Source organism: Cyprinus carpio, chromosome A2 (assembly GCF_018340385.1).
Source record: "Cyprinus carpio isolate SPL01 chromosome A2, ASM1834038v1, whole genome shotgun sequence".
NCBI lineage: Eukaryota > Metazoa > Chordata > Actinopteri > Cypriniformes > Cyprinidae > Cyprinus > Cyprinus carpio.
Window position 1 is genome coordinate 27,200,885 of NC_056573.1, and position 23,117 is coordinate 27,224,001.

Here is a 23,117-nt window from a genome sequence, read left to right on the forward strand (position 1 = left end):
AAAACTGTAACAGTATTTAAAATTTACTACAATAGCACCAATACAAATATATATAAATAAATATCTAAATATACATGAAAAACAAGGGTTTATTTCACAGCAGCCTGTATATCGTTGCACTTATTAGGAATCTCTTCCCGTATAAGCGAGCGGTTCATGGCTACAATGATCAAGGAAATCTGTTTTATACAATTATACAGTTTAACTGTCATTATACAAATATTGCTTCCAACGGAGCAGTCACAAGCCAAAGCCATGAGGGTGAAAGCTCATCTCACCTAAGCTGGAGTCAGCGCCCCTCCGGCGGTGAGGACTGTAGAACTGAGAAGAGACTTTCATTCCCGGAGGAGAAAGACCATCGCTAATATCAGCGGGCAAGAGATGTGGCTGAACACAAACAACAGAGAGTTCAGTGAAGACAGACTCGAGGATGAAACCCAAAACTGCTCAGCTACTGAAAAACAGTTCATTACCTGTGTAACGGGGTATCCTCTTTCAGATTTCCCTGCAACAGAAACACCAGAAACTCTTATATTGAGCCCAACAGATCAAGTGTTACACAAAAGGCTGAACTTTAGTTGTTGCTGAGAAATCTAGAAGTGCACTGAACATGTCAACATAACGCTTTTAACCTCCGTAACGCAGCGCATATCTGAGCTAAACATGATTCTTGATGAGAAAAGGCAGGAATAGATTTTATCTTTCTGAAACTGATTGAATAAAGATTGGTTTGATTTCATGTTGCCTTTAAATACAGTAACAGAGCTATATAACTAGGTATTATTAAACTAACATTACTACTAATTAATGCATTAAACTTCTCCAGTTTGATTAAATTATTTTAATTTAATTATACTTAAATGTAATATATATATATATATAATTTTTTTTAATTTAATTATACTTAAATCTAAAAATTATATATATTTATAATTCAAAAAATATATTTTATATAATATAAAATTATATATGTATATTTTATATATTTTTTTATTTAATTATACTTAAATGTAAAAATTATATTATATATTTATAGTTAAGTATAATTTAAAAAATATATTTTATATAATATTAAAATTATATATGTATATTTTATATATTTTTTTTAATTATACTTAAATGTAAACATTATATTATATATTTATAGTTAAGTATAATTAAAAAATATATTTTATATAATATATATATATATATATATATATATATATATATATATATATATATATATATATATATATATATATATATATATTATATATACACACACACACACAGTTATTATAGTAAACCAAAACAATAAAAAAAACTATCACAACAAAAATATTAACTAAATTAAATAAAACATTAAAAACTAATCTTTTTTCAGCTAGTTGCCAAGGCAACATTCTCATATTTTTAATTTAATCTGAAGTACTAAAATAGCGAAAACCAAAACTATTACATAAAATTTTACAAAACCTATAAAACTAAAGTTAAAATGAGAAATACAATGAAATACATTAATTATATATCAGTGTTGTTTTAGTATCATTGAGATACTCTTATAATTTTGGTTAATATTTAGTTTTTGTTGAATATATATATTTATTTATATAGCAGTATAACTGAGGGTACTAGTAAACTAATATTACATTAAATATGAATGAGTGTTGGGTTGGAGGGGGAGTGTAGACTGTGATTTATTCATTGACTGATAGTGTTGGGCTGAAAGGTTGCTGGACTCCATCTGTCTGCGGCTGAGGTGCAGTTTATGGCTTTAAGACTGGACACAAACAACAAATCATCCCATTATAAATGCCTAAGTGGTAATTAGTTGAAAAGCAACCCCCACACGGCTTTAAAGCCCAGCGAGGGCCGGTTAGGAGCGAGGATTAACCCCCCCCCCCACGTCCCGTGTGTGAAATCCCAGCGTGACCTAAACCTGCGCAGGACAGCAGGCAATGCATGGGTTAAACTTCTGAGGCTGATCAGATGTGGAAATGAGGTCGGACTGGATGCAGATTTTTTCACTAACAAGCAACAACAAAGAAATGCACCTCATCCGTGAGAACATAAATAAGCTGGACTCGAGACTTAACCAGAACGCTTGCGTTAACTCACCGTCAATCTCTAAGTTGTACATGCCGTCATGCTCAGGGTAGTGAGGACCGTCTCCATACAGCTAACACACAAAAACACACAAAAACACACACAAAGTCATGATCAGCAGAATCATGCAAACTTCAACATCAAATATCAACAAATATCAATATCAGTTACGTACTATGTAATTTATTCTGAATTTAAAAATTCCTCCCCAGTCTACTTACAACATCTACTGAAAGTAAAATATTTTAATTCAATTTATAATATAATTGTATGTACATTTAAAAAAATAAAATAAAATTATATATTTTATTATAAATTATATATATATATATATATATATATATATATATATATATATATATATATATATATATATATATATATATATATATATATATATATATATATAAAAAGATATTTATAATTTATATCTCTATTAAACTTATTCTATATATAAATAAAATGTATTTAAATTGTATTATAAATTATATTTAAATGTAAAATTCTTTAATATGATATTATTAAAGAATATAGCTAAATATAAATTTAATATATTAGAGTAAGTTATATAAAGCTATACATTATATTATTAAAAATATATATTTACATTTTTATATTTCTATTAAATATATAAAATTAAAATAAATTTCATGTTACATTTATATTTTTTAACAATTTATAAAAATATATTTACATTTATTTTTTAACGCAATATATTCAAAAAAATACAGTATATTAAAGGTATATTTTTTATTATTATAACATTAAAAATATACTTAAAATTATATATTGTTAAATGTTTAAATTCTAAATTAAATTATTTCACATTTTTACTGTATTTTTGATCAAATAAATGCAAGGCTCTTTCAAAAACATACTAATTCTTGTGTTTGAACATTAGTGTTGATAAAACAGCATACATTTATAATGTCAAATTCTATATTCTATATAATTCTCTCTCTCTCGCTCTATATATATATATATATATATATATATACATTTATAATGTCAAATTCTTATAAAACATTTATTAAAATATAAAGCACATATATAAAATCTGCTAAAATCAGTTTTTTTTTTTTCATCAATGAAAAAGACTTTTCCATACAGAAGGGGAAAAAATCCTGTTTAGTTTTAAGGTTCAGAGAGAAATGGTCATGAAAAATGTTGGCTCCTTGAATAAAATTACAGGCTGCTTGTTTATGAGCAAACTAGGTCACAGAGAGAATAGGACACACATCGTTCACACACGTGATGCGTCTAACATTCACGAACCCTGACAGGTGAGAGATCAGCGCTAGACACGGCAGGTAAACATGAGCATCGCTAAAAAAGGCCGGCTAATCTCAGCCGCTGACCGACTGACCTACAAACACGCGTCTGCTGACCTTCCCATCTACAGCTACACGCCAGTCTGCTTTAAACAAACCCTCACAAGTCAAAATAAGAGACGTCCTGAAGTGGACTAGATATGTGCCGCAGTCGGTTTGTTTCTTTTAGGGATTAAGGTCTGATGGGAACAGCAAAGCATGAACAGACACCGGAGACGATCTGTCCTCCAGCTTCACTCATTTCTGCGTGCGATTAAGACCGCGTGATGTATGTGTGACTTCATACCCGTGCTCCGAATGAGGGACCGTTCGCTTCTCCTGAAGCCCAAGAGCCGGAGCCACTTCTTTCATCTAAACCTGAAAAACAAACAAACATTCTCAATACTTAGAACTAGATATGCACTGATATAGAAATGTTGGCTGATATGATTTTGACATTATAAATGCATGCTGTTTTATCTACACTAATGTTCAAAAACAAGAATTAGTATGTTTTTGAAAGAGTCTCTTCTGCTCATCAAGGCTGCATTTATATGTTCAGAAATTGTACAATTCTGAATTATTATTACAATTTAAAATAACTGTTTTCTATGTGGCTTTTTCTAATGTAAATTAAAATATCCTGTGATGCACAGCTGTATTTTCAGCATCATTACTCCAGTCTTCAGTGTCACATGATCTTCAGAAATCATTCTAATATGATGATTTACTAAATTTATTTGATCAAAAATACAGTTAAAAAAAATGTGAAATATTATTATAATTTAAACCAGCTGTTTTCTATATGAAAACACTTTTAAATATAATTTATTTCTGTGATCAAAGCTGTATTTTCAGCATCATTACTGCAGTCTTAAGTGTCACATGATCTTCAGAAATCATTCTAATATGATGATTTACTGCATTTATTTGATCAAAAATACAGTACAAAAATGTAAAATATTTTTATAATTTAAAACAGCTGTTTTCTATATGAATACATTTTAAAATGTAATTTATTTCTGTGATGCGCAGCTGTATTTTCAGCATCATTACTCCAGTCTTCAGTGTCACATGATCTTCAGAAATCATTCTAATATGATGATTTACTGCTCAAGAAACATTTCTGATTAGCAGTCTTGATTTTTTTAATGAATAGTTCAAAAGATCAGCATTTATTTAAATATAATTCCTTTAAAAAAAAAAACGGTATTTTTAAAATGCATGCACTTGAGCATATGCTACAAATAACTTCAATGCATTGCAGAAAAGACAAATAACCATTTTATATTTGAAAACATGCCACAGAAAATTAAATATGTTTGTGCAAAACTACAAACTGACTCATCAGTGGTTTGCAAGTACGACTAGTAGAGTAATATGTCTTAATGAAGCCCTGTATACTTGCCCTGAGATGAGTTTCTCCAGCCTCTTTCACACAAGGCTGTTCAGACACAACAGATTTTGTTTGTTAAATCGTTCTCACGTTCTGTGTTTGCATTATCAGCATTACCAGGTCAGCTCGATGGTTGAAGCTGCGCGATGTTTCACGTCTCAGTATCTACATCTCACCAGCTGATGTGCGATTAGACATCTCAAACCAAACCTCAAAGGTTTCGAAACCACAAACGTCAAGCACAAAGGCTGGAAAGCCGGCGAACGGAAGAATTTTAAAGATCGACGGTGCAGAAATTTCCCGAAAAACCGTCTCCCCCTTAACACTCGCAAGCATCTCTGGAGAGAAGCGGCTTAATTGTGTGCTGATTTGCATAACTGTGCATATTAATGAGGTGTCTGCTTATGAATATTCATAATTTTTGTTTTGTTGTCTAATTAAAAAGGGGGAAGGGGGGCGATCATGACAGCGCCGGCGACGGAGCGGAACAGGAGTACAGCGGACGAGTGAATTATGACTCGAGAGCCATTGCTGTGAAAAAGCGTGATCCGTGAATTCAATAAACCGACGAGAGAACGCAGCAGCGCGCGCACACACCACCGACGGAGCAGAACCTGCAAAACAGGAAAGAATTATTCAAGCACTGCTGAGACGGGCTGCTCGCACACAATGAGGACGGAAAGTGCATTCAGAACGGCGTTTGTAACAATGACTGGACTTCCTGTGGCCAGCCGCTCGAAGGGTCAGCTGAGAAACCGACGGAGACGACCTCCACAGAATGACCTCAAGGACAACGTTATTAAAGATGCTTTTATTTCATTCAAAACAGAAATAAAACAACCTTTAAATAGTACAACACAGACAGAAAATAAAAAATACTAAATAGTTTTAAATGCAACACTAAAAATGAAATATATGAAAGATTATTTAGAGATTTGCTAAAGATTAAATTTAGTATGTTATTAATATAAAATGTTTTATATATATATATATATATATATATATATATATATATATATATATATATAGTATTTTATATAAAGTGTGTTATTCAATTACATAATTAACGCTTGAGGATTAACGAGGATTAAGGATTTTATTGTTTAGCAAAAATATGCATTTAAATATCAATATTAGCTTAAATGCATTCAATATCAACTGATAAGCTACAAAATAAATAATAATTAAGTGCATTATTTAAACGTTTAGACTGATGATGATTAAGACAAACAAAATGTAAAAATAGACAGTTACATTAATATATATATATATATATATATATATATATATATATATATATATATATATATATATATATAGGCCTAAACGTATCTATTACGCTTCAAAATATTTTTTTATTAAATAAAGTGTGTTATTAAATGATTAGACTAACTAAGTAAACACTTGATTATGATTAAGGTAACCAAAATATAAAAATAGGCAGTTAAATATCAATATTAGCTTATGTGTGTGTATGTATATATATTTACTAACATGGTACAAAATAAAGATTAAATTAAGTGTTAAGTTAAAATATTAGATTACCTTAACCGTCATCAAGAATTAATTTAATCAAAATGTATAAATGAATAGATTAAGTGTGTTCTTAAATTATTAAATTAACTTTAAGTGATTTCTTGATGACAGATGAGGAAATGAAAAAGTAAAAACTGGCAATTAAACCAATATTAGACCATATCTCTCTAATATTATCTGAAATGCTACAAAAATAAAGAGTGTGTGTGTTAAATTATTTGATTAATTTCAAAAGTCATCAAGTGTTCACTAACTTCACTGAAGGTAATCAAAATGTAAAAACAGGCAGTTTAATATCAATATTATAATATATATCCAATATTAACCAACATGCTACAAAATGAATTAAATATCAATTTTTAAACTAGTATATTGTGCATCCCTAGATAGGATGCTGTCTATGTAGGTGGTGAAAGGCAAGGTGGCTCACTAGTTTTAGGAAATGTTAAGCGAGAGGTTATTATCTCTCAATAAAAGGTGAACAGATGAGTAATTCACAATGAGAGCAAGACTGGTGTCAACAGCAGTAAGTCTGGTCAGTTTGATCCTGATCATGAGAGTTTGAGGTAAAGAGGAAGTGAGATTGGTATTTACAGCGATCCGTGGCGGGTGGGAGACAAAGACAGAGATGAAAGACAGATAATACTGTGAAATATGATGCGAGAAACAACAGGAGGTCAATGACATATCAGCACAGTATGAAACAAAACCTCAAAAATAGAGGTGATTCATATTCATAAACGCACTGAATATTCACTCCAGTTAACAGAACTGATCAGTGGGTGAAAAAGAGAGAAATTCATTCAGAAAAAGGCCTTTTCCTCTCCAGACGGCCATAAAAATCTCTTTATATTAAAAGCGAACGGCTGGAGTTATGAGACATTCCCCTCCGCACCTGAATAAACAAAACTTTGCTCCGCAGGCCCAATAAAGAGCGTCTGCTGCGTGTTTGAGCGTCTAATGGTTACAGCTGACCCGCAGAGGCCAGTGACCTCTCCAAATCACAACCACGCTTTATGTACACCGCAATTCAGATTCAGAACAACTATCAAACACATCAGATCAAAGTTTAGAAATGATGTTGTGCTGAATTTGAGCTACATTCTAGCTCTTCTCACTTAATAATAAAGACATGTTTTGAAACTGAACACATGTTAATACCATTATAAAAAACACACACACACACACACACACACACACACACACACACACACACACACACATATATATATATATATATAAACAAACAAAAACAGTGGTAATAAAAATAAATGGCTTTTTCACATTGCGCAAATTATAAGGAATGCAGAAAACTTAGTTATTTGATTAAAACTGTTTTTGATTATTTAATTTTTTTGACAATGGTATTTGCATTTAATCATAATTAAAATTAAATTTAAAATAATTAACATTTAAACAGACAACTAATCATAGGACACAAATAATCTTTTTTTATTAAAAATATTTTTTTAATTAGTTTTATGAATTCAACTGATCAGACATTTTTATAATTAATAAAATTTACTTAATTAAAACAAGATAATATTAAGTAAATATTATATGATAATATATATTTTTTTTTGTTTGTTTTTAATTAATATAATTTAATTAACATTTTATATAATTATTACAGACAACACATCAAAGGGCACTGCTATTGAAATAATAAATAAATACTAAATTATTAAATTGGTAAAGTTTTATGAATTCATATGATTAGACATTTTTTAATTATTGAAATTGATTTAAACCAATAAAACAAGATAGCAAGAAACAAGAAAAACTAACAACAGAAAACAATGAATTTTGGAGAAAAAAAATTTTGAAGATTTTTTAATGCTTTTCATAGGGCCCTAAGCAAGTGAAGAATGGTATTTTGAGTTGATTAAATCATAAAATTGTAAAATTAAAATAAATAATGTGTGTAAAAAAATAATAAAAAAAACTCAAAGTAAAACACTTACTAAAAATATAACATTTTGTTAAATGTTAAAATATTCAATTATTTAGTTTACATGCATGTCATTAGCAAATATCAGACAATCATGAACTATTGAAAATTAACAAGTAAACATTTCAAGTATTTACTTTAAGGAACTTCAAGTAATATATTAAGTCAAAGGGTTTGCTGACAAAAAGCAATAGCCAAAAATACACTGTATGGGTCAAAATTATAGATTTTTCTTTTATGCCAAAAATCATTAGGATATTAAGTAAAGATCATTTTCCATGAAGATATTTAGTAAATTTCCTACCGTAAATATATCAAAACTTAATTTTTGATTAGTAATATGCATTACTAAGAATTCATTTGAACAACTTTAAAGATGATTTTCTCAATATTTAGATTTTTGCTCCCTCAGATTCCAGATTTTTTAATATCATCCTCCTAACAAACCACACATCAATGGAGAGATTATTTATTCAGCTTTCAGATGATGTAGAAATCTCAATTTTGAAAAATTGACCCTTATGACCGGTTTTGTGGTTCAGGGTCACACACACACACACATTATTAATTGCCAGCCCAACCCTTTGACTTGAAATTTAAACAAAGGAAAAAAAAGTATACGGGTGCATTTGGTATCAAAGAAATCTAGACATTTGATCACTGAGAGCAGGTTGTAGTTGATGAATCACGGCAGTCGAGAGTCATGTTGTGTCATCCTGAGCTACACGCTACCTGCCCGCACAGACACGCTAATTACACGCCACAATAGAGGCGTTAGACACAGCCACGGAAGAGTTTCTCTCCCGAGGGGATGGTGAGCGAGTCGGTGAGCTCAGAGTGACTCAGGACACATACATTCACACACAAAGACACCAGAGCTGTAATTATGAGAGAAACGCCGAGCCGAACGACTCACACTTGAGTCACGGGCTACAAGGGTCCCAGATCATCGAAACAAACACAATTCATTACTAGTTCTCACTCCATGTGACTCAGCATAAGCAAAGCTCAGGTTATTTTTATTTAGTCTGCATATCAAAAGTCTTAGAGTATGTAATATTGGTCTTGTTATTTAGGGATGCATGGTATATTAAATATTATCAATATGTGTGATGAATTAAGTGATATAAAATCAAGAAACACAGTGAACATTGATATAAGCTGTTGATTCGACAAGTTAAAATTTTCCTATGGATTTCTCTATTTCGCAAAAACTATGCAAAAAAAATTACAGCATTGCATTGAATATTTTCAATCAGTGTTGCAATAACAACTGTGTGGCCTAAATGAGAAGTCAAAATAAAAACCTAAGCCATTTCAGAGCAAATACATAAACAGAGACTTGAAAAATAAATGTAAAAAATATTCAAGTAAATATTTAAGGTCAAGCTGAAAAAAAAAAACATTTAGGAATCAGTAGAATATAAACAACTATATTAACCATAAATAATCGTATAAACATGAATTATTACTAGTTCTCACTCATAAGCATATCTCTGGTTATTTTAATTTAGTCTGCACATCAAAAGTCTTAGAGTATATAATATCGGTTTTGTTATTTAGGGATGGGAGGTATACTGAATATTTACAATATGTGATGATAAATTTAAAAAAAAAAAAAATCACGAAATGCTGAGAAAATTGAAATTAAGTTAAAATTTCCGATGGATTTCTCTTAGTGTTCATTTAGCAAAAACTTTTTTGTTTCTTGCACTGAACATTTTCAATCAGCTGTTTGGCCTCAAAAGATGAGTCAAAGGAAAAACAGAAGATGAAATATTCTTCGCTGCACAGGAAGATGATTTTTCTTTCCTATTCATGAAAACTCTTTGCATTTCTCAGTATTTTTAACACAAGTTCTGCTGTTATAAATATCAAACTTATTCTCAGTTTCAGGTGCTCAGTAAATGAAACTGTGGCCCGTGAGACACGCAAAAGGCCTTTTCAAAACTTCAGAGCGAATCCTGCTTCTCACTGCATCTCTGTGTCATAAAACACAATAAACTCCCACTCAAATCAACACAGAACAAAACAATCGACTAATAACTTACGGAGCGCAAACACTGGGCAGGACGTTTCACTCGCTATTCAAAGCCACAAAAAATAAAGCATGTGTTTTTAGTCTTTGATGAGCAGATACGTCTGGATTCAGTCATAACACTCATATTCTCTCAATCAGCGCGCTGGGAGTGCCGTGATGAAACCATACGCTTCTCCACACGTCATCTATTGAGTTATGAAGAACTTTTGTGCTTCGTGTGGACGATTGTGCCGTTTGGACAAAGATACCAACCGTCTCTCTTAGAGGAGAGCAACTCCTGACCGGATCTGATTTCAAACACTAGATTAAACCAAAAACCAGAGAACTTTCATGTCCCTCTGTACCTGTATGACTGACTTCCATCAGAAAAACATAAAAGAAGATAATCTGAGAAACAACATTGGACACCGTTGACTTTCTATGACAACTATTGGGGCATTATGAAATCCAATTTATTACGTTTTTAAATTTTTGGATCTTTTTCTTTAGAAAGTTGTCTCTGGGTGTTTTACACTTCCAAATTAAATGTTGTTTACGTATAACATTCCCCAAGCAAGTTATAGCCATTGATTACAATATTGTTATCGGCGCTTTTAAGTGAAAAACAGGCCTAATTCGTTTACTAACAACAGAGATGTGTCCAAAATCGTTTAGGGAGTAAAGGAAATGGAAAGAGTGTTATATAATAACAAAACAAAACCGTTTTTTTTTTTCTTCAGAGAAATATATCTTCAATCGGAGTGTGAACAATAAACACAAACCGTGCAGCAAGTAGTAAAAACAATTGCACAAATTGTCTTCTGCAACAATACAAACAGTGCAAATGATTCAGAAACTACACACAAAATAGTGCAAATTATCTTTATGAACTATGAACTATATAAATATTATTTACTTAATATACATAATATAAATGATCGATCCGCTGGCTGTAATCTGCGTCAGAATGGATTTTACGTGGACATCGCCTAGTGACGCGAAGACATAAATTCCAGTGCTTTATCAGGTATGTACTGCTGTTTCATCTTTGTTTTTGGTTTATGTCGAAGTACTCTGCCGTGTGTTTTTCTGTGCTTTTTCAGAGAGTTTTCTCATGCAAATGTGTTATTTTGTGTTTGTTTTCATGCACGCGCGACAGACTTTACTTTCACTTTGCGTTCGTTCATATTTACAAAGAAATATGTTAAATAGTGGTTCAAAAGACCAAACCTATGTTTATTGGTTGAATATGGGACAGTTTGAACCAATCTGGGCACGGGGTGGGAGTAAGCATCAACAATCGTTTCTGTTTGCTTCAGAGGAACAAAATGCATTGGTTTCTTCTGACGAATCAATGTTGTCAAAATGTATTGATGTAATCACGTACACTATGGAGCCTCTGAATATCCACTATGATACTATGATATCTCTGATACGCGGAGAATCTCCGCTTTACGGCACTTTTTAAAGCAATCAGATTAGATTAGCGGTTCAAAAGTTATTAAACATTTAAGAACAATAGTTATTTTTAGCCGCTGGCGGCTGTCTCGGTCTTTGAGGGTTAATTAGATTTCAGTAATTAAAAAGCATGTCTAATTAATTGAAAATCATAAAATGTATACAATTTAAGAACTATTAAAAGTTTTAAAAGAATTAAATTTTTAGATCCCTATGGAACCCGTTTTATTTTTTCCAAAATTCCATTTAATTTTACCCCCCCCCCCAATTTTTTTTACCATATTTATCAATTTTAATAATCAAAAAGTGTTTAATCATATCATAAAATGTTAACAATTAAAATAATTTTTCACAACAATATGGCCCTAAGAATTTTTTTTTTTTTTTAAAATTATGTTTTGTGTTTTTTTTTTTTTTTTGTGTTTTTGTTTTTTTATAAATTTTTTATTATGAAAAGTGGTGATTAAAAAACATTTTAATATTTTAAAGTTTAATAGAATGACAATTTAAAGCATTATTTTTTTTATTGGCAAATAAAGTGTTGTACGTAAAATTGTGCAATATTTCTTAAATAGTTTACATTTATTTTATATTACCATTACTACTTTGAGGAGAATATTCTACTGCACAACAAAAATATATTTCACAATTCACAGAAATGGGTCACAAATTCCTCAAGTTAAGCCTGACTTTTAGTTTTGGCTTTTTTTTTTGAAGTTTGTGTTGAAGACTGAGAGAAGATTTAAGATTAGATTTCACATTAAAAGTCCTTTTACAGTTTAATATTTACAGACACAAGTCCATATCGCAAATTGATTAAGCCCTATTTTTAATTTATAAATTGAAATGTTGCCAAATTCTGCATTATACAGTTTACCACTAGCAGGACAATACGTCTTGTGTTTCAGATAAATACAAAATTATATATAAATAAATAAAAAACCCTAAAATATATCTTTAAGCTTAAGTTATTTGTGACACTGCAAAATAAAACCGCATTCCTTCTGAATTAAAACATTTGTTTTAGTTTAACTGTGAATGGTGAAAAGTCACCCGAACATATTCAGTTTGGTCAGATTCACCCCAAAACCTCGGATTTCAATCAAAAAGAATGCGATTTCTGAAAGTCTCTAATGAAGAGAGACTCCATTCGGGTGTGACGGTGCAGCGCCGGCAGGGGGTTGTTTTGCGTGTCGTTTTAATGTTTGTTGACATTGTTCGCAGGGGTGAGAGGACGACTATCATTTCCCATCATCCCCTCCTCCCCCGTGATGGAGGGGCGACAGCTGAGAACATGACAACACATGAAACAGTCGGAGCAGAATGACGAGGATCAAACAGGCTTCGCAAACACTCGGACTCTAACGACATCGACACGTGTGCCGCGAAAGAAAGCTGTACGTGTGGCATTTACCGTGTTAAAAGCGTGAAAGCCATCTGCAGATTATATCAGATTCTCTGTACCCTGAATCAGTTGTTTCTATAATCAGAGTAGTAGTAACAAAAGTCATGTTTGTTGTTAAAATGAGCAAATTTAAAAGTGCCTACCATACTGACTGCTGGGTAAAGTAGGGCCTCGGTTCTTCCCGTTCGACACCGGAAGAGGAATCAACTACCGAAGAGAGAAAAAATCATATCAGCTGAGAAAATACTCACCATAGCTTCAAAATAATAATAATAAAAATACATTATATGCATATTACAGATCTTTTACTTCAGTTATAGTTGAAATAAAAAAAAAAAAAAAAAAAAATTAAAAAATATATATAGTATATATATATATATATATATATATATCTATATATATATATATATATATATATATATTTATATATTTAAAAAAAAAAAAAAAAAAAAAATTAAAAAATATATATATATATATGGAAAAATTCAAATAAAATATATATATATATATATATATATATATATATATATATATATATATATCTATATATAGATATATATATATAAAATTTTATTTTTTGCTTGTTTGTTTTATATTATTTTTCCAGGTTAAAATTAAGTGTAAATTCCATTTTGTTGTTTAATTAAATGGTTTATTTACTAAATAATTAAATTAAATGTTAACAAATTAAGGAAGTGTATATCAGGGTTGTTACGGTTATCTAAAACCAAAACCTAAAAAAAAATTAAAATAATAATAATTACTTGAAACAAAATAAATGTTAACTGACTAAAATAAAATATTTTTGAAAAATGCAAGGCAACATTTATCATTTTAATTTAGTTTAAGATGATGTACTAAAATAAGCTAAAACTCAAAAAGAATAAATACTATATAAGCATACATAAAAAGCAAAACTACTAAAAATGGCATAAACTCACATTAAAATTACTAAAACTTTAAAATAAAAATGAAAAAAAAATATAACTTTTCAAAATTTTAATAAAAACCATAATAGTATCTAAGTAACACAGGTGTATATTCACACACAAAAACATTAAAATATATATATATTATTTACATTTTGTCTATAACGTCTCAATTATGAAGCAAAAAAAATCAATGAGGTAAGTTACAATAAAAACACGTGTGTGGCCTGACAATGGCCTTTAGTTATGACTACCATACAACACAGTCATAATGCAGCACAGTGTCTTGCACCTTATTGCACTTCACACCACTTAACATTTGATGTCAACTATCTATGAACGTCTTTTATTAAAAACAGAAGAACAGTGTCTTCCACTTACAAGACTGAAATCCAGCAGGTCGTTCAGCTCCATGTCGGTCCCCACCGTCGCCATCCTGGTCCTGTGTGCTCTTGATCTGCTTCTCTCGCTCGAACGTCTCTCTCTTTCTCTCTCTCTCTCAGCTCAAACAGGTTTATGATCCTGCAGGAGATGCATAAAGGACAAACGTACTTTCAGATCATCTATGAACCTCTGGGTCTAGTAATTAAATCTGACATGAATGCGTACGATCCAAAATAATCGGGGTGCTGCTTCAATCTGAAGAACTACTCTACATTACAGACCTGCTTTAATAGAGTGTTTTCCCAGAATGCACCACATCTGAACTCGGTTAACCACCAAAGGAGACCACCAGCGAGTCTCCAGTGCAGGCGTTTGAGAAATAACCACCCACTTACCCACACCTAGAGTACGGGAACTAATAAGTTAACTATAATTCCTGGAATTAAACAATGCATGTGCAACATTTCCATAGCATGAAATATCGTGTTTATTTCTAGCTACACATACTAGGGTTGCAAACTTTTATATGTAGCTATTTTAGTTTTAATTTCCATGCAATACATGCATTTGCACTTGCATAACATGCTTTGAGAAGACAAATGTCACGTGACCCTATATGCAGAACCAAACAGTTCACCAGTTAAAACAGTGCTGTGATTTTACACTTTTCCTTAATTCATGAAGCAGCTCATTAAACATCAGCGCTGCATCACACAGACACTAGAAAAGTGAGAAGCCTTATCCAAAAATACTTTCGTCATCAGCACTGCGCCAATAACACCTTCACTGGAATCATAATCAACACCTCCATTGATCAACAGGTAGATGACCGTGAAACAATAAAGATCACAAATACTGCAATAAAGCCAGCACAAAAATGGCTTTACTTTGGCACCTGGGATGCACAGTTCACACTGACAAAACAATATCAAAAAGTGCTCGAGATATGTAGCATGATTATACTGTGCTGTTTTCGAAGGAAGTCTCACCGAGGCTTTTTAAATATCAAAAATACAATAAAATCAGTAATACTGTGAAATATCATTAACTGTTTTCTATGTGAATATCTGTTAATGTAATTTTTTTCTTGCATCAGTGTCACATGATCTTCAGAAATCATTCTAATATGCTGATTTGCTGCTCAAGAAACATTTCTGATTATTATCAATGTTGAAAACAGTTGTGCTGCACAATATTTTTTGTGGAAACGTCATGAATAGGAGGAGTCTTCTTTCAAAAGAACAGCATCTATTTGAAATAGAAATCTTTTGTAAGATTATAAATGACTTTACGGTCACTGTTGATCAATTTAATGCAGCCTTGATGAATACAAGTATTAATTCCTAAACTTATGAACAGTAGTGTACATGGAAATACCATGGTTTTGAGGGTAAATAACACTGGACATAAAATACCCAAAAGTACGACATTTTTTTAAATAATTATAATACCATGGGATTTTAGGCTATACATGTCAAAACTGTGGGTTAAATAATGTATATGGGCATGTATCTTCACATGAATAGATGTTTTTGACATTTTTTGTTACATGGCACCAGTGTATGACCATCATTGGGAGTCGTTTTGTGGACATATGTCATAACATTTCCATTGATTTGTTTACTTGTTGTAGTGTGGAAATATCATTACATTATTTAAAGAATACAATGTAAACACCACATGAACATTCAGCACCACTATACATTTATATACATACATACATTTATATACATACATACATACATACATACATACATATATATATATATATATATATATATATATATATATATATATATATATATGAATAAAAGCTCCATCTGATACATCACTGCACCATGGTATTACCACAGTACTTCTTGGCTTCTAGCTTCTACAACACGTGCAACTGCAGCATTATAGATCTAACATCCAAAAGATGAAAATAACCCATAGGACTCAACACAAGCATGATCAGCAACAGGCCGAAACACATGAAGACTTTAGGCCACGTTCACCCTAGACCCCCCCACCCCCAACATCTCCAACACAAAGAAACACACGGTCCTCGACACAAAGTTTGAAAACTACACAACGACAAGAAACACTCCTTATAGGAGAACAGAGATAATAAGAGTACTTAAACACCTCCACTAGCTCCCCAGACAGGAAAAGATGGAAAAGCCATTCCCAAAAGTGGAAAAAGGAACAGTTATTTCCCCAAGAAAAGTCAAATAAACAGACGTAAGAAGAACTGCAAACAGGAGGAAACTAACAACACAACAAATGCAAAACACTTCGCAGTTGACTTTATATTTAACCCAAGTGTAAACTTTTATCTGTTATAACCATCAAAAACTTTAAATTCCCGAATTGAAGCAAAAATGCACGCGAAAGAGGCAGTGGATGTCCCACAAAGTTGTAAAAACACAGTTACTGATGTAAAAGGGAGCTATACAGGGGGTTTTAAACTTGACATTGTTGCCAGTATTGAACAAAGAAGCCGTTTCCTCTGGACTCGAACCCCGCACACACACACACGCCGAAGCTCATAGACAAAACACTTCACACACATTTGCCGTGCAACAAAAGTTCATTAATCACAAAAGACGCGTTAAAGTCAAAAACGTGCACGTTTTTGCGTGTAAAACCCGACAAACGTTGTAAATACTCACCGTTTCTCACGTCAAGCGCGCGGCATCCAGCGGGAGAGAAACGCGCTTCAGCCCGAAAGGAAAAACACAAAAGTTGGGGGACAAAAATTTTCCCCCTCCGCGTCTCAGGTCCCGCTTAATCACGGTGTAAAACGCCTCCTAATTCCCGAGAAACACGAACAGTCCGCGTCGAGAGTTGTTACAATGTAACCGCGCTCAAATGTAACTCTGCCTAAAGTTCTATTCTAATTATTTTGAGCGCTACAAATGTAACATCTCATCTTCCGAGGAGACATTTTAGCACCGTCCACATTGTCAGCCCCAACAGTGTATCCCTCCGCGCTAAGAGGAGACGTTATAGCGGTGTCCGATTTCAAACGCCCAGAAAACTAGGACTGCGTTTTTAACGCGATTACTTTGAAATTTACCGTACACTCAACAAAAATAAACTGCAAACTAACGCGGACAACGGTATATCTAAATTTATCGTAATATGAGCAGGATTTTGCTGTAAAATGTGCCGTACTAGACTAGCGCGCGGAATGAGACGACGCACCGTCAAAGACAGATGGACTGAGAAACAGTGCGAAATGGAGCGATAGACCCACCGAGCTGGCCAATAGGGTTCCAGGAACGTTTGATTGACACATTCAACGGCCAATGAAAACATTTGTAACACTAAAGCCAAACCCCTCTTCCCTGTGCACCCTACCTAGGTTTTAAAAGAATGGCAACAGGAAGCCATGGAATACTGTGTGTTTTTTTTGTGTTTTACGGAAAACGTTTATCGCAGAATCGTGATCGCAGAAACTCGGATTTGTTTCAAAACGTGTTCGAATCAAATCAGAATGTTATAAAACGATCACAGTTAGGTACATGTAAAATAAAATAGGCTATAGCACACTGACAAAAGTACCATGTTGTTACCAAGCTGTATTCTTTGGAATATCGTGTAAATATGAGTGTAAATAAATAAGCTAACAATTTAAAACCACGATATGTTATGTGAAACCCCTTGTACACCCACACTGCAAAAAAAAAAGAAAAGGTCAAAATATATTTTAAATATATGTGCTGTAAACTGTGAAGCTCAATTAAATATATTTCTTAAATTGAAAATATATTTAGTTTCAACCTTCACATACCACAATGTATTTTAGAAGAAAGAAAATAAACCAATTTCCAATCTTACAGTGTTAAAGCATATGTATATATTTCTAAATATACTATTTTCAAAAAAAGAAAAATGGCCAAAAAAACATATTGGTAGAAAGCATATTTAGCCAAATATATTTTGAAACATATTTTAGTACCATATTTAGTGCCAAAATATATGGGCCGCCACAGTAGATAAATGATACTGAAATTACATACATGAATTGAGTTTATATCCATTTATAAACTTATTTATCCCACATTGCCCTGGCTCTTATTTGAGAAAACATTTGATATATTGATACGCTTACTAAAGCAATAAACCTGCTTCTTTTTTCACCTTGAGTTTGTTAAGACAGCACGCTGGTGTAAAGGCAGCTTCCTAAATCTATCTTAGATTTGGAGAGCTGACACCTTGGATCATCTAAAATGAGCCATAATCAGAACTGAACTGAAGCGAAGCAAATGGCTTCTGGCTGGAGGTGTGAAAAGGACTTTCAGGGACAGTAAAGAAGAGGAAGTGCCAACATTTGGTGTTGTGGTGGGAAAACAGAAGCTCCACCTCGGCCCTTTAACTGGTGTTTTTTGAGGTCACCGCGGTGCAGAAAGCACACCAGGGGAGAGATTAATATGAACAAACAGCGGCCTGATGATTCATATGTGTAATATATCTGTCCTCAGGTGTTGACAGTGAACGGTGGCATTTTCTAATGAAAATGAGTCCAGGTAAACACTGACATTAAAGTCAACACACAAAATCAAAATTCACTTTTTTACGTTCTTGATTCATGGTCTGACTGTGAACGAATCATCTGTGCGAAAAGATGATAATCGTTCATCAAAATGTAATATCTGTTTTCACGTATTTTATTGTTGTCAAGAAATCGCAATAACAGAAGTAAGCTATATTACCCAGCTAACGGAGAACGCTCTCAGCAAGGTTCTCTCAAAGCTAATAATAATCTCAGAACGTTACCATTTATATGCCATTCATGGTTTTTCTGAAACGTTTTAGTTGGACGTCTTGTAAATGTTCACAGAACATTCTAAAGCAAGTTGTAACATTTAAAAAACATTTCATGTTTGCAAAATGATAAAATTTTTCCTTAATGTTTGTATTATGAAGAAAAACGTTTTCAAAACATTAAAAAAAAACATTCAGAGAACATTCAGAAATAAGGATTTCATATCTTACTGGAAACGTTTCTGAAATGTTCTCAGAACATGTTTTTGTTTGCTGGGAATATTCCTGAAAAGGAATAATAACTCCTTTTCAGCTGACGTCGATCTGGGCCAAAACTGACAGCCAAATAACTATTTATGGACACATCTCACAACCAAATGCTTCAAATCAAGTTCCTCTCTACATATTTTTCTCATTGGATATCCAGATTCGCTCATAAACACGTTACATTACAGATGCAGCTAAATGCCAGATGATGTTACAGATCGGTGAAGATTATATTAAGGCATGAAATGACCTGATCCAGCAACATCAAACCTAGTTTTAAACATTCAAGTTGTAAATATCTCTCTCTGGCTTTAGCTTTATCACGTAGAGAGTAAGTGAAGCAGGTCTGGTCTGATTCTGGAGGTTTAGTGCTGTATTTATGGAAGGAGACGAGACAGACAGTGAAACACTAATCCACTGGAAACACAAGCACAGACGCTAAAAGAGGCATGTCAATCAGTTTAACCCCACAATGAATAGAGCTGTGTGTGAGAATTTAACCCCGTGTGCATGGGGGTTTACTAACTTTTTCATCATGTTGTCTTCTCCAGTGACCAGACAATACATAATACTTTGTTTCAGTCATCAGGTAACTCAATGTAAATAAAAATAAATAAGTAAAATAAAATAATTCAGAATATACAGAATTTTTATTTATTTAATTTCATAACATTTTTGTAATTACATTTTTATTTATAGAATTATACCATGCTAAACAAATATTTTCACTCAAATTTATTATTTATTTTATTTTTAGTAAATAATTAATTTATTATTTGTAATCTGTTTATTTAATTCATTTTATTTGTATTTTTTATTATAGTATTATACCATACTAAACATATGAATGTATTATTTTAAACTTAATTAAGCCATTTACAAAGCACAAAGAAGAAAAGTAAATGTAATATAAATTAAATTTTTCCAATCAAAAATTAAAAAATATATATTTTGTTTGATAAAATATTATTTTTATTAATTATTTTTATGCATAATATTTTTAAATGTATTTTTAGTTATATTTTTTTATTTATATAATTATACCATATTAATGTATTATTTCAAACCAAATTAAAACAGATGAACAATGACGAAAAGTAAATCTAAAACTAAACAGATAAATATATTTGTACATTGGTGACATGCATATACTGTATATGCCAATTCATAAATGCTAATATTAATTCACTATTTTCACTCTAAATGATAATTTATTTAATTATTATTATCATTATTAATTTAATTATTTTTATTTATAGAATTATACCATGCTAAACATGCTATAATTCTATAATTACACCATAAATGATTTTTTAATTAAAATTATATTAATAGAATTATTCCATGCTAAACCTATTATTGTATCATTTTAAACTACTTTTTTTTTTTTGTATAAAGAAATGGCAGTGTGTTTGACCATGCAACATTTCCAGAGAGTTGCTATGCAGTTTTTCATTTTTTATTATCCACTGAAGTTTAATAGCTTATAATAGTTAGATTATATATATATATATATATATATATATATATATATATATATATATATATATATATATATATATATATATATATATATATATATATATATATATATATTTTTTTTTTTTTTTTTTTTTTCTCATATTTCGCATCTGAAAGCAAAGCTAAATGATGTGCTGGCCAAAGCAAGCACGCTTCACAAATAACATCCCTGCTCGCACAACTTCATCTCCAGGTCTGTGATGAGTGCTGATGTTTATACTCACTTTACTCAGCCGACATCAGCAGGCACCGGGGCTCAGACCCGTCCGCGCTTGACTATAGCTGCTGTATTCAGTCGATGGGCCTGCGAATGCGCAGGACTGAATGCAGGGCCAGCTGCGTCTGGCATCAAGTGCATTCATCTCAGGGTTTGGAGAGCATCGAGCAGGATTAACTAACTGAAAGCATCCGCCAATACCATCGAAACCATGGCAACCAGCACCTCGCACAACCAATGCATACAACAGAGGAGATACGCTGAAGGTTACAACAGATACGGGTCAAAAAACACAAGACACACATGATGAGACGGTTCTATGATATCTGGAGACGGACCGTGGCAGCTGTGCACAACATGAATGGACTGATGATTGCAAAAAAAAAGAGACCAATTAAAATGGAATTCCACAATCCTTGACATAATAAACACACCTGACAGAAGAATGTCATTCAGAATAATGCTGCATTTCTCAAATCACGTTTCTCTCTGTGTGCAACATGCATTAATCAAGTGAAAAGAATAGTGCACCCAACAATGAACATATGCTGAACATTTACTCACCCTCAGGCCGTTTCTTCATCAGATTTGGTGAAATGTAGTATTGGATCAGTGTCTCACCAATGGATGCTCTGCAGTGAATGGGTGCCGTCAGAATGAGAGTCCAAACAGCTGATAAAAAACAATGATTCAAGAAGCAATGATTTAAAGTTAAAAATGTCTTAATGCTGGATGTGTTTCATCTTTTGTCTTCTCCAGATGTTCACTGATGGACTGGAGTGCTGTGGATTACTTGTGGATTATTGTGATGTTTTTATCAGCTGTTTGGACTCTCATTCTGACGGCACCCATTCACTGCAGAGCATCCATTGCTGAGACACTGATGCAATGCTACATTTCTCCAAACCTGATGAAGAAACAAACTCATCTTTATCTTGGATGGTCTGAGAGTGAGCACATTTTCAGCAGATTTTCATTTTTTGCATTTTTGTTTATTGAGTTGCTTTAAGTGAATAGATTTAAGGTATTTTTTTATTTTTTGAATATTGATTTTTAAATTTTGTAAATGAACAGCATCTCTGGAAGAAAAATGCATTTTCGTAAGAAAATAATTAAGTGAGAAGCAGGACTATTTTTCTTTGACCTAATGACTTTAAGCACAGAAAAATGCATGGATATGTTGGTTTTATAATATGCAGATGTCAAGTCACATATAATACAGATTGTTTCAAAGCAGCTTCACAGAAATAAACCGGAAAATGCTAAAAATGATCATTCATGAAATTAAATTTCAGCTGCGAAGAAGCTCTACGGAAGATAATAATGTCATTATTCAGCTCAGATCAGTTCTATAACAGTGTCGAATGGATGATACAGAGTTCATCAACAAATTTGACTACAGAAACCAATAGTGTCATAATTCAGCTCAATTCAGATTCATTATTGATTCCGTTCGTTTCAACAACAGTGTCAGTGTTGCAAAGCTCATCAATTATGAAACATTCAGCACAATTCAGTTTTGTTTTGTTATTTCTGATATTTAGTATTTCTGATATTTAAATAAATTGATGATTGATTTTGTGTTTGATTTATTATATTGCTTAATGTTGATTCTGAGGGAGTGTTAATTTGTGCACCTGAGAGTGCAAAGTCATATCGCAGTAGTGGGCTTTCCACCCTGAAACCCTCAACCAGACTTACTGCGAACAGGAAATCAGCGTTCATGTGACCCAGATCGAACCCTCGACTGCCTACACACATCTGAGAGCGCTTCACTCACGTCATCAATGCATTCCACTTGTTTGCAGTGCATTATTTATGAAACCATATTTTTCTTCTCGGCATATTCCTGAGTAGGCCTACAAGTGTGAAGTAAACGGAGT

The 23,117-nt window shown here is 32.2% G+C and overlaps 1 protein-coding gene across 3 annotated transcripts in view; it reads right to left on the reverse strand.

Moving 5' to 3' along the window:
• Positions 1-17,687, reverse strand: part of tcf3a (transcription factor 3a) — a 37,092-nt gene extending 19,405 nt beyond the window's left edge. Inside the window, exons 1-7 of one of the 3 annotated variants that reach the window (XR_006153331.1) lie at positions 17,132-17,683; positions 14,475-14,615; positions 13,308-13,371; positions 3,706-3,776; positions 2,101-2,161; positions 474-505; positions 279-387 (exon numbers count right to left, since the gene is read on the reverse strand). Coding sequence is in view for 2 of the 3 variants with exons in the window: in XM_042713464.1 (XP_042569398.1) it covers positions 279-387; positions 474-505; positions 2,101-2,161; positions 3,706-3,776; positions 13,308-13,371; positions 14,475-14,528 (391 nt within the window). In the remaining variant the exon portion in view is untranslated. Of the gene's footprint in view, positions 1-278; positions 388-473; positions 506-2,100; positions 2,162-3,705; positions 3,777-13,307; positions 13,372-14,474; positions 14,616-17,131 lie in introns of all 3 variants that reach the window. The other 2 variants (XM_042713464.1, XM_042713459.1) reach the window with 2 other exon arrangements.
• Between the last annotated feature and the right edge of the window lie 5,430 nt (positions 17,688-23,117).